Source organism: Dermacentor silvarum, chromosome 1 (assembly GCF_013339745.2).
Source record: "Dermacentor silvarum isolate Dsil-2018 chromosome 1, BIME_Dsil_1.4, whole genome shotgun sequence".
Taxonomy (NCBI): Eukaryota; Metazoa; Arthropoda; class Arachnida; order Ixodida; family Ixodidae; genus Dermacentor; species Dermacentor silvarum.
Genome location: NC_051154.1, coordinates 265,992,188 through 266,005,196, shown reverse-complemented (window position 1 = coordinate 266,005,196; position 13,009 = coordinate 265,992,188). Strand labels below are relative to the sequence as shown.

General features: G+C 51.5%; 1 protein-coding gene across 1 annotated transcript; it reads right to left on the bottom strand.

Moving 5' to 3' along the window:
* Window positions 1-5,634: 5,634 nt before the first annotated feature.
* Window positions 5,635-6,063, bottom strand: LOC119440115 (baculoviral IAP repeat-containing protein 5). Its single transcript, XM_037705057.1, has one exon. The coding sequence runs from the start codon at window positions 6,061-6,063 to the stop codon at window positions 5,635-5,637; it is 429 nt and encodes a 142-aa protein (XP_037560985.1).
* Between the last annotated feature and the right edge of the window lie 6,946 nt (window positions 6,064-13,009).

The window sequence follows — 13,009 nt, the reverse complement described above, 5'->3', positions numbered from 1 at the left end:
TGCCACGTCTCCCATAGCTTTGGCATCCTCCAGGGTGGCCACCACATTGGAGATGGAGTCTGCCGTGCAGCGTTGGCGCCTGAAGCCTGTCTGCTGCTCCGGGAAGTACTGGAGTTGGGCCGCATTCCATTCTAGGCGTGCCAGTGCCACCCTTTCCATCGCCTTGCAGGCGGCGGAAGTGATGGACACCCGTCTATATGAGGAAGGGCTATGGCAGGCTTCCGGGATTTCAAGATTGGTGTCACCACTGCAACCAGCCAGCTCTCCGGGAGGACACCGGTGTCCCAGACTCGAGGAGCCGCTCCTTCTCGGCATCAGCCAAGTTGCGCAGCATTTAGAACGTGATTCTGTCAGCTCCCGGAGCACTGCGTCGCCTCGTTTGATCGAGTGCCGCCTTCAACTCGTACACGTGAATTGGTTCGCTGCACAGTGCTTGTATTTGTACAGCCACCTAGTCCGCGTGGTGGCAGGAGGATGGGATTGATCGGGCGGCTGCCTCTGGAGGTGGTGCCTGCAGGGCTGGGGGTCTGGCCGCGAACTGGTCCACCAGAAGCTCGGCCTGGTTGCCCGCAATGATGCCCATGTGGACCGACACGGACAGTATCTGGCGATGTGCACGGGGCACCAACAGGAGTGACGTCAGAAGGCGCCAGGCTGGTCCGTTGGGAGAGCGGTTGATGGAACAGCAAATGCCCTGCCAGCTCTGATTTCGGCGTCGCCGAGCATGACGCCTCCAGACGGCGTCTACACGGCGGAATGCTGTCCAGTGTTCCGGTCGAGAGGGGCGCAGTGCTATGCGCTGTGCGCGACGCCTAGCGGCTCGCAGTTTTAGGTGCTGGATGTCCGGGACTGGCTGGCCCACCTGAGCCGTGAAACGGATGGTGGCCGCTTTTGCACTGTCTGCTACCAGCTCGAGAAAGGTCCCGGGGTCAGATTCTTTGTGGCAGTGCTTGCGAAAGGCCCTCCAGTCGACAGTGAGGCACTCCCTGCTCCTAGCGGTCTTGCCTCTGAACGAGTTGAGCAGTAGGGGAAAATGGTCCGACCCCCAGCAGTCCGGAAGCGATGCCCACGTATAGTTACAGCCCTCCGTTGCCAGGCTGACATCGATGGCGGATAGGACCACCCGCGCCGCGCGCCGGATGAATGTGGGTGCTCCGGTGTTGAGAATTGACAGGCCTAGTTGGTTTACGACGTCCCACAGTCCTTGGCCACGTGGGCAGCAACAGCGGCTTCCCCAGGTGGTGTGGTGGGCAATGAAATCCCCGCAGATGAGGAAGTCTTTCCCGAGGCGTGGGCCAATGGCAGGAGGCTGGCTAGGTTCCATGACCGGCTTGGCCGGACATAGATGCTGGCCACGGTAGTGTCGGAGCCACCCAGCCGTACCCGAACAGCACAACAATCAATAATACACATGGAGGAAGGAAACACCAGGAGAGGCCCTGGCCAGCACGAGCGTATTGGAGAAGGTGTGGCGGAAGTCACGTGCTGTTTTTCGCAAAGGAGCACTGGGACGGGTACCCCAAATGTCAACGTTGCCATGGCAACCGCGCTCCTGAAGCTTTCGCTGCTGCTCTCGGTCTCTGAAAAGTGAGATAAGATTTTTCCGCCGGTGTCTTTCCCGCAGCACCTTTTGTTCGCGAGAAAAACTGACTTTGGGGTGTGGTGTGTCAGCTTGAAATGTGTGTTTTGGGTCTGTGAGTGTGAGTGTCGGCCAGCAATAGATACACTGAAGCAATCACGGCGCGGGTCTTCGTCGTCTTCTTCAACGTGCCACGGAAAAACACAGGAGCGCGTCTGCTTCACTGTAACTGCTACAGAAGTTTTGTAGGCTTTGTTTTGACGCGCGTCAGCAGCACACACTTCCGGCGGCTCGTAACAATGCAAGTTCAAAGTTCGCGCCCATCTGCTCCGGCGATCTGCAGAACCCCTGATTGGAGGCGCAAGGAGAGGTGGCACACCAACATGGCTGCACTTCCGGCTTCAAAAAAGTGACGTCAGGGCCTCTCCTGTTTTGTTTCCTTCCTCCATGATAATACCGCTCAACAGGTCTGCCACGTGGACTTCCGCCTGTGACAATTGGCGCCGCACGTAGATGGCACAGCGTGGCGATCCCTGCTGGTGGCCCTCATCAAGGCAGGGGGCAGACTGGCAGGACTTCCGAGTGCAAGAAGTGAGGCTGCTGTAGCTCACGCATCCAGGAAGGCGCAGGTTGGCTGCAGCAGCGTAGACCTCCTGCAGAGCAAGCACATCGTACTCGCTCCGCAATAGGTGCATGGAGAGGTCTGCCTGCCGCCGTCGCAACGAGTTTGCGTTCCGCTGGAGCACACTCGGGCGGCGGCGGCAATTTCCTGCTGCAGACGGGAGGGGACTAGCCATGTTGACTACTGCGTGGGGGCACGCCACCTGCCTTAAGGCAGATAGAACGCAGCTGTTGGTTGTCTGGAGGCAGCAGGTCGGCGATCGCCCTGAGGAGGAGTCGCAGGCTCTTGTTCTCCTCATCGCTGATGGACTGAGGAGCCTTATTCGGGGATGGTCCTAGCTTGATGCTGCCCCGCTTCTTTGCGCCTGCCTGTTGTACATGCTGCTGCAAGCGGAGTTGGGGGTGGTTGGTGGAGGTCGTGACCTCCTTGTCAGGAGCACCGAGTGCTGCAGCGTAGGTTTTGCCTCCTGCCGGTGTACCACGTGGCGGTCCAGATGCGGCTGCTACTGAGCTGGTGGGGGTCAGCTGCAGCAAGCGGCGGGATCAGGTTTGAATGAATGGAGGGGGAAAAGTCAAGCCCACGGCGGAAAGATCGAGGGATGCAGGCCCGCCTCGCGCACGGTCGCACGCGCGCACACGTGCGCTCGCTCTTGCCTCGCAGTCGCCCTGAATTCGAGCGCGCCAAGCGCGACGCCGCGCGGCGGAGAAGGTGCTTCCGATTGCTGCTCGCGCAAAAATGACAAAACTTGGGGCAAAATTTCTAGGTTGTCGGCGGGGGAATTTCGTTATTTCGAGGGGGTCTCCCGCGGCCATTTCGTTACGTAGAGGTCTCAAATACATGTGATTCTGTGGAGTAACGGCGGGGAATAGAAAAACTTCGTTATATCCAGGAATTCGTTATATGGAGGTTCGTTATAAGCAGGTTTAGCTGTTACTAGACTGCGACAGATAACTGTAATTTTAGGTGTTATAATTTTCTTTCGCTTTGTCAATTGTCTGCCTGAATGTAGCTGCAACAAATTTACAGCCATTCCAATTACGTGGACATTTGTTTTACAGTAACTTTCTCCAGGCAGCTTTTCGTCTTCTATATTCGCGTTCACAGTCAGCTTTCCACCAGGGTGAATAAGTACCACCTTTAGTTGAATACATACTAAATCTGAATTTTTTATAACTGTCACTTATCACGTGACACAAATTAAGTGCCTTTAGTTCGTCACTTAGCCCTAACCGTTTATTTAAAACCAATCGCAATGAATCTCGAAATTTGATACAATCAACATAGGTGCGGACATGCATATTGGCCAAATTAATTGGGCGCGTGATTTCGAAAATTATTGGAAGGTGATCGCTGTTTGTGGCCGAGGTGATAGCAGACCAGAAAAAAAATGACACAACCCGAACTGGAACCACTGGACGTGGTTTGGTGTTTAGCGTTATAGCCTAACCCCACTACGGAGGATCGGTCGTTAATCAGCCTGTAGTAAAAAAGGAAGTTTTTTTAAATAAAGAGAAGATAATCATCACCTTGCTCATCATCATATTAAAGAAGAGGTGCTATTAATATTTGTTGGTATCCATGGTGGAAAAAAAAAACACAGAAAATGAACATCGTCTGTTCCTCTTTCGTTTCGTCCTCGCTCACCCGCTATAATCATCACGACTTTGTTGTTCTACTAAATCGCCATGTTTGTCCGCTAGTCGCTAAAGTAACGCGTTGAATGTACGTTGGTTATTTTACTGATGAAATATTTTGCGTTTCAGGTTATACCAGCACGAAGTTTCCAAGTGCAAGCATTCCTTATATAAAAAACAGCCTGCACTCTCGCCTAACAGGGGGAAATGAAATCATCATATAAGAATGCATTTTCATGGGCATTTTTTGTTTCCCTGTTGGTTGCAGTTAATATTCAGCGTCAGTTAGCATAATCTTTCTACATTATAGCCCTTAGTACAATACAAAGGAAATTAACCGCAGACATTATACAATACAATATAGAAATTACAGAATAACGACCCAATGGAAAAATAACACGATAATACTCCAGCGTATTTTCAATGGATTCACGGCGGCCACTTTTCCATCACCGTTCAACAAATCTACATTGAAATACCAACGGAATTTCCTCATTTTTTTGTTGGTGGGACGAAATATCCATAGAAACTCGATGGAATTCCAACATCTTTTGTAAGGGTAGACGTTCTTTTTCTTCTCTTATATAACCATATTGTGAAGTACCTTAAGTATAGCGTTGTCAGGTCGTCGAGCTTTGCTTCTTGTTTCATCTATTACGTGTTTGGAAAGTTGTAAAAACGAGATTAAGACTAAATGAAGCACGTGTTTAAACTTCATATTCGCTCACCCGCTATCATCATAATGACTTTGTTGTTCCATTAAGTCGCCACGTTTGTCCATCGGTCGCTCTTCCTGTTTGGTCCTCCACGGATTCCTACAAAATTATTTTCTTTTTGTTGTTGAGAGTATTTACTGCATTTGCGTGCAGCTGCATTTCTGCACCAAGAAGAGGACTTGTGTTCCCGCGGTACATGGGATATGAAGTGCCAAATCCTACTGCTCATATAGGCCGATCCCGCGCCACCCGCCTTGTCAAAATCGCCGTCGTACGCGATGGCCTTACTTCATTGCTGGCGAAACCATTTCATAACCAGATCGTCATTCGCACGGACTCCCAACGCAAGCGATCCACGATATTCGCAAAGTAACTCGCTCGTCGACGTTCGCAGATGTCATTCACCGTATTTCTGCCACAATGTCTACACTAACCAGTATGGCGTCCAGTGCGGCTCTATACACTTTGAAATGCCCTTGCGGATTCGACTGGTCGCCCTCGTATGCCGTGCCTGGGCCACTGCGCACTTTCTCGAAGACACCTAACCACCCCCGTGTGGTTCAAACCTCTCTGGCGGGCTTACTCGCCGAGAAAAGGTGGCCTTGCGCGGTTGCACTTGTGCCGAGGTTGCATGTACGGCGGCTGTGACCGTCTTCTCGCTCAAAAGTACCGCGGCCCATATGGCTCTATACCTGTTCGTTCTGCAACAACGCTATTGAAAACGCAACGCACCTGTCGTGGAATTGCCCCGGACCTCCGCCACATTCGTGCGACAGACACGCCTTCCACCACGACGTCCTCCCGACATCTACACAATGCTGGATACTACAAGGCGCCTAATACCGTTCCCTATTGGACACGCAACAAATCTGTTCGGATACTTGTAACGATACATTTATTGTGGCGAAAAGTTTCAAAATAGAAAAAAAAAAACGAAAAGAACAAAGAAAAAAAAAGGAAAAGAGAAAAAGGAAACAAAAGAGAACAAAAGGAGAGAGAGAAAAAAAAAGAAGAAAGAAAAGAAAACAGAAAAAAGAGAGAGAGAAAAAAAAGCAGGACGTGGACCAAGGAGCGCGGCTTGGCTTAGCGCAACTCGTTCACGGTCTTCTCCGCCTCGCGAACCGCCATATATTTTCGCACTCTGTTCTTCGTGCGCGCTTTCTCCAATTGAAGAAAGTCCAGCACCGTCAGATCCTGCGGCTTTTTGCCCAACCGAAGAAACTCGCAGTCCGTGGACCGAGCGTGCTCCTCCAACGGGTCGTCGTTGAGCTTCCACTCGGCCATCTCCTTGAGGCACACGTAGCAACGAGCAAGGTCTGGCTCGTTCTCCGTGGGACAATGATAAAAACCGGCGTCGGCCATCCGCGCCGGAGAGCACGGGCTGTCGCTGCTGAACGGCCAGTCCTTGAAAGTGGCCAGCCTGTTCACGACGTGGTGCATAGCTGCATCTGTCTTCTGCTCCAGCACCGCTCGCAAGGAGAGGTTGATGGGCGGCGTCGGATCCTCGGACATGACGAGCGTATTTGCGCAGAGAAGCACAAGCTGCAATCCTCTGGTTGGGTGTGGTCAGGTGCCCAGGGGTATGGTTCAACCCACTACGGGGGTCGCCAATGGATCGGGGGGCAATAGGTAAAAAGGGAAGAATACTTAAATAGAATTTTGCAATTCAAGAATGAAATATTAAACTAATACTCATCCTTAATATCGATTTTGAGGCTATGTTGTTTTAAAATGCGAAGTTAATATTTTTGTTTTCACGTTGAGGAGAATCAAATGATAAAGTCAACACGGCGGTCTCTTTGCTTCACTTGCAAAATTAAATATGGCATCACATACGCTCCTATTGCGGTGTCCTAGTGGCGACGCCCCAAGAGACAGTATCACAGGAAGCGTATAATGACCTATCCACGTTGGCGAAGGGGACCTTATAGAAGTCGTTTTCTGTGGACGTTGAACCTGCGACGCTCTATAAAGAAATGTTCAATAGTTTCGGGTTGATTGCAATAAAACCATTGAGGGGAAGGTGCCAAACCATACATGTGGTAATAAAAATTAGGCATTGGTATTCCACAACCCATTCTCGTAAATGAAACTTCAAATTTTATTGCGGAACACCATCTGCTCTCATCTAAGGTGCTGAAAATTGGTGTTATTCAAAACACATGATTCGGAATGGTCTTCTTGGACAGAAATAATAAAAAAAAAACAATCTCGTAGCAGTGATGTATGCCGGAGGTCTTAGGATCCTCGGTACTGGGCCTTTAAGAGATGCCGCCGCTAGTGGGTCTGCTGACTCGTTTAAAGTGAGTTCCACGTGCCCTAATACCCATACCAAATGGACGAGGCGTAAATGTTGGGGGATAGATGAATAACATTCTAGGAGAGTGATAGATGAATTGGGCACTGACAGAGCTGAACAAACATACAAGGAGTTGGTTATGATTACGGCTGAATAAATAATGTGGGAAGTTTTCGTAGAGCTAGAATGATCGCCAATAACTTTGCCTGAAATATTGGTGGAAAGTCGGGCAGTCGAAGAGAGAAAGACCAATTTAATGATGGCGAAAAAATGCCCACTCCTGCCTTCTCACCGACAAATGCATATGTGGCTATAACTGCATTTATTTAGAGGTTCTCAAGGTGGTCATCTCACAGACATTTTAGGTATCAATAGGCTGTAGCAAGATTAAGAAATATATAATCGAATTCAACGCTTATTGCTGCAGTCGGTAAATTTGGAAAAACCACATCTTCAGCTTCTGCCCAAAAAGGGGACAATGCAGTCGAGACCATCGATTCTCAAAGAATGCAGTCGGCTCTCGAATGAGCACATAGTAGGAGCGTCTCTGGGGCAAAGCATAGATGTTCAGTAATGTATGAACTGTCAGCATATTATTATTCGCGACAAATTTTGGAAGGCCAAGACATAGACGTAATGATTCGCGTTCCAAGGGAACGAGAGGGCGTAATTATAAGTAGAATAAATAGATGTGGGATGTTTTCGTAGAGCTATAGAATGATCGCCAATAGCTTTGCCTGAAATATTGGTGGAAAGTCTGGCAGTCGAATAGAGAAAGACAAATTTAATGATGGCGAAAAAATGCCCGCTCCTGCCTTCTCTTCACTGACAGAAGCATATATGGCTATTACTATATTTATTTGGAGGTTCTCAAGGCACTCATCTCACAGACCTTTAGGTGTGTAATAGGCCGCATTAAGAAGCCGAGCGTTATTAGGAAATATATAATCGGATTTAACGCTTATTGCTGCAGTAGGTAAATTTGGGAAAACCACATCACGGATTAATACTTGTGTGATATGACGATTTATTAGACAATTACGTCTCACGCAATAGAGGCAGTCCACGAACGCTGATGGCGCGCACAGCGACAGACGCAAGAGCACTTCTTCCTCTTCTTCACTACAATGGCCCCCGGGAGAGAAGATGAGCCATCCTGGCGACCTACGGCGTAGGTAGGATCAGGGGGTCATAGTATGGCTTAAGTCGGCTTAAGTCACGTCCGCGATGTCTAAGGTCGTGTGATGACGTCACAGGTTCGACAACGTAGTTGACAGCCGAGGTACGGTCGACGACGCGGTAGGGGCCATCATAGCGTGCAAGAAGTTTGGTCGAAAGGCCAGGGCTGTGAGGCGGGATCCACAACCAAACAAGGGAACCAGTCGGAAAATGTAGTGTAGGCACCTTACGCCGCATCTTTTGGTGACCTTGGGCGGTGGTCGTAAGGGCACGTGCAAGCTGCTTACAGTCCTCTGCGTATTTGGCGGCTTCAGGCAATGGCGTGCATTCAGAAGCGTCGGGTTGGTATGGGAGTAGTGTGTTCATTGTACACGAGGGCTCGTGACCATATAGCAGAAATAATGGCGAAAAGCCAGTGGTAGCTTGTGTGGCCGTATTATAGGCATGCGTTACGAACGGCAAAGCAGTGTCCCAGTTACTGTGGTCCGAGGCAACGTACATAGTCAACATGTCACCGAGTGTGCGGTTGAACCTCTCTGTCAAGCCGTTCGTTCGCGGGTGGTAGGCGGTAGACTTGCGGTGAACGATGCTGCATGCAGCGAGAAGGGTTTGGATTACTTCGGACAGGAACACACGCCCCCAGTCGTTGAGCAGTTCGCGTGGTGCTCCATGCCGAAGAACGAAGTTCCACAAGATGAAGAAGGCAACGTCACGCGCAGAAGCCGCCGGAAGTGCGGTAGTCTCGGCGCAGCGCGTCAAGTGGTCGACACCTACAATTATCCATCGGTTACCCGAGGAACTGCAGGGAAGTGGCCCGTATAGGTCTATGCCGGGCCGGGCAGGGCACGCCGTGCAAGCGCGTACGTACTGGTGCACTAAGTGATACATGCCGTGCCAGTAGAAACGCTGCCTCAGCCGAGTATACGTTTTCAGAACGCCGGCGTGACCATTATGAGGAGCGGCATGGAAATAAGCGCATATGTCAGCACGCATGCATCGTGGTATTACAAGCAGCCATTTGCATCCATCAGGCAAATAATTTCTCCGGTAAAGGACGTTGTCGCGGACAGCAAAGTGAGCGGCTTGGCGACGAAGTGTTCGATAAGAGGGTGTGACGGATGGATCATGGAGGAAATTCAGCATAGTTGAAAGCAGGGTATCCTTACGCTGCTCGGCCGGCATATAAGCGACGTTGATGGTCGACATGGATGCGAAGGGCGTTGACACTGAAGCCACACCGGAAGGTATCGGTGATCGGGAAAGCGCATCGGCGTCAGAGTGCTTTCTGCCCGATCGGTAGACCACGCGGATGTCATATTCTTGTAAGCGAAGTGCCCAGTGGCCGAGGCGACCTGATGGATCTTTCAACGAGGACAGCCAGCAAAGGGCGTGGTGGTCGGTAACAATGTCAAAGGGGCGACCCTACAGATATGGACGAAATTTGACGAGAGCCCAAATAATGGCCAAGTACTCTTTCTCTGTGACAGAGTAATTGGCTTCTGCCTTCTTTATAGGCCGGCTCACATATGCGACGACGTACTCGTCGTAGCCGTCTTTCCGTTGCGCTAGGACTGCATCAAGTCTGATGCCGCTGACGTCCGTGTGTAGCTCTGTGGGCGCTGTGGGATCGTAGTGTCGAAGAATCGGCGGCGAAGTAAGTAGCCGACGTAGTTGCTTGAAGGCTTCGTCACACGAAGTTGACAACGCGGAGATGCCGCTGCTAGCGGTGAGCAAATTGGTCAGTGGTGCGATGATAGTGGCAAAATTGAGCACAAAACGCCGAAAGTAAGAGCAGAGCCTTATAAAGCTGCGGAGTGTCTTAAGGGTAGTGGGCATCGGAAACTCTTTGACCGCGCGAAGCTTGGCTGGGTAAGGAAGTACACCATCCTTCGAAACAACGTGTCCCAATATTGTTAACTTGCGGGCAGCAAAACGGAACTTTTTGATGTTGAGTTGGAGGCCGGCAGAGGTGAGACACGTCAAGATCTCACGCAAGCGAACGAGGTGCGTCGGGAAATCGGGCGAAAACACGACAATATCATCAAGGTAGCACTGACATGTTTTCCACTTGTAGTTACGAAGGATAGTGTCCATCATACGCTCGAAAGTAGCGGGCGCGTTGCAGAGCCCGAATGGCATTACGCTAAATTCATACAAGCCGTCGGGCGTGACGAAAGCGGTCTTCTCACAGTCGTGTTCAGCCATCGGCACTTGCCAATAGCCGGAGCGAAGATCCAAAGATCAGAAGTACTCCGCGCCTTGTAGGGATTCGAGGGCGTCATCTATCCAAGGCAGCGGATAGACAGCTTTACGAGTTATCTTATTGAGCCGACAGTAATCCACACAGAAGCGTATTGAGCCGTCCTTCTTGCGTACTAATACTACAGGAGACGCCGAAGGACTGTGGGAAGTCCGAATGACACCACGATGCAGAATATCGTTGACTTGCTCGGTAATTATCTGTCGCTCTGCTGCCGACACGCGGTATGGTCGCTGGCGTAATGGTGGATGGGAACCAGTGTGGATTCCTGTGAGTGACGGTCGCCGTACGTCCCAGGGATGGTTGGTCGCAATCAAACGACGAGCGAAAATTCTGAAGAAGCGCGAGGACTTGCTGGCGGTACGGAGGTGGCAGATCGGCGTCCAAGGCAGATTCAAGAACGTCTGACGACGATGACGGTGACAATGGTGATGAACCACGATGATGATGCGCACCGCAATGGAGAAGTGAGGGCGTCGAGCTCATAACAGGCCGTGTCGTCATAAGTATCGAGAATGTGAAGCGGGTCAAGGGGCTGAACATGACCAAGTGATTCGCCACGCAGTAAGGTCACAGGGGATTGAAACGGGTTACACACAAGCATAGTGGATAATCCAGATACAGTGTTGATGACAGCAAACGGGAGAGGTAGAGCCTTGCGACGTAGAAAAATAGGCGACGGTGTAAAAAGCACCGTAGGGTCTGGCGCGGCGGAGCAAGATAGGGGCACAAGAACCGACATTTCGGGTGGTAGGTTCGTATGGGAGACAACGGTGAGCTTGGAGGCTTTACTTACAGAAGGGTCAGGCAGCGGGGCTTCGGAAAGCGGGAAAAGCGCCACTTCGGCCCGAGCACAGTCGATGATGGCACGATGGTGAGACAAGAAGTCCCAGCCGAGAATGATGTCATGTGAACATGAAGGAAGCACGAAAAATTCAACAACATAAACAACGCCGGCAATGAGCACTCTTGCGGTACATTGAGCAAGCGGTGCTATATGCTGCGCACTCGCGGTACGTAGTAGCGAACCAGACAACGGCGTGGTGACCTTGCGGAGCTTACGACAAAGCTTTTCGTCCATAACAGAAACTGCAGCCCCAGTATCAATAAGCGCAATTGTGGCGGTTGCTTCGACCAAAACGTCCAGTAAATTGCGTGGCGACTGTGCAGGCCTTGTAGAAGTCGCGAAGCTGGCAGTTCGTGCCTGCAGAACTGCAGCAACTAGTTTCTCTCGCTAGGTGACTGACGACGACGTAAGGGGGAAAGCGAGCGACGACGCGGTGACGGAGAACGATGGTTGCCGAAAGGGCGTCGAGGAGACGGCGAATACTCTGGGTCGGGATGCATGTAATGCCCTGTTGCATCGTGGGAATATCCATACCCAGGCGTTGCGACAGCAGAGTTAGCAGGTGGCATGCGACGATGGCAGAAGCGCGCGACATGGCCGGCAAAACCGCAAGCGAAACATATGGGGGTCGGTTGTCGCGCGTGCGCCAAGGGTTCTGAACTTGGCTTCGAGGCGGAATAGGAGGCGACGCGGGAGTTGGCACTGCTTGAGGGCGCACTGTCGCAGGAAACGCGAATGTCGGCGGCGCAGGTCGTGCCGCGACTGCCGCATAGGTCAGAGGTGCCGCCACGGGAGGACAGGGCTGAGCCAAAGGTAGCGAGTCGGCAAGTTCCTCGCGAATGGCTCTCCTATAATGGGAGCAGCCAGAGATGTATCAGGCTATAGGGGTCCATCGCTGAGAGGCAGCATAGACAGTTGGCGTGTCACCTCCTCACGAATAAAATCTTTAATCTGAACGGAGAGTGAGGATTCTGGCGAGGAGTAAGAGGGAAGCGTGAGGCCCGAGAGAGAGTGGCCGGGTGTAACAGCGCTGCGCGCAAGGACCCTTTGTCGACGCAGCTCATCGAAGCTCTGGCAAAGAGTGACGACAGATGCGACAGAGGAAGGGTTTCGCGCGAGAAGCATTTGAAACGCGTCGTCCTCGATGCCCTTGAGGATGTGCTTCACCTTGTCCTCTTCACTCATGGTAGAATCGACGCGGACGCAAATATCCACGACATTCTCTATGTAGCTGGTGTACGTCTCGGCGGGCTGTGGAGCGCGCTGACGTAGACGCTGTTTAGCACGGAGCTTTCGTAAGGCTGGGCGGCCGAAGACTTCCGTGAATGCTGTCTTGAAAGCGGACCACGTTTGGAGTTCCCGCTCATGATTGTGGAACCATAGGTTCGCAACGTCAGCAAGATAGAAGATGACGGAACGTAACTTCGTCGGGTCATCCCACCTGTTGTGATCACTGACGCGCTCATAGGTAGAGAGCCAATCTTCCACGTCAGTCTCACCGTCTCCGCTAAAGACAGGGGGGTCCCGCTGCCCCTGGACGGCGCCGCAAATGATGGGAGCGGCGGAAGCTGTAGGCGGATTATCGGTAGGCTCGAGCATGGTAGCGGCTGAAGCAGTCGGCAATGTTCGGCTGCGAAGTTCCAGGGTGAGGTCGGGGATTGCAGCACCTTCCACCAAATGTGATATGACGATTTATTAGACAATTACGTCTCACGCAATAGAGCCAGTCCACGAACGCTGATGGCGCGCACAGAGACAGATGATGATGATGATGATATCCTCAGCACATGGCTCGTACCCACTCCGGGGGATTGGCCAAGAATTGGGCACCTGAACTTTTAGATACGGTTTTTGAAACTACTGTTACAGTGCA

Excerpts from the sequence above, each read along its gene's own strand:
- LOC119440115 (XM_037705057.1), bottom strand. The coding sequence starts at position 6,063 with ATGTCCGAGGATCCGACGCCGCCCATCAACCTCTCCTTGCGAGCGGTG.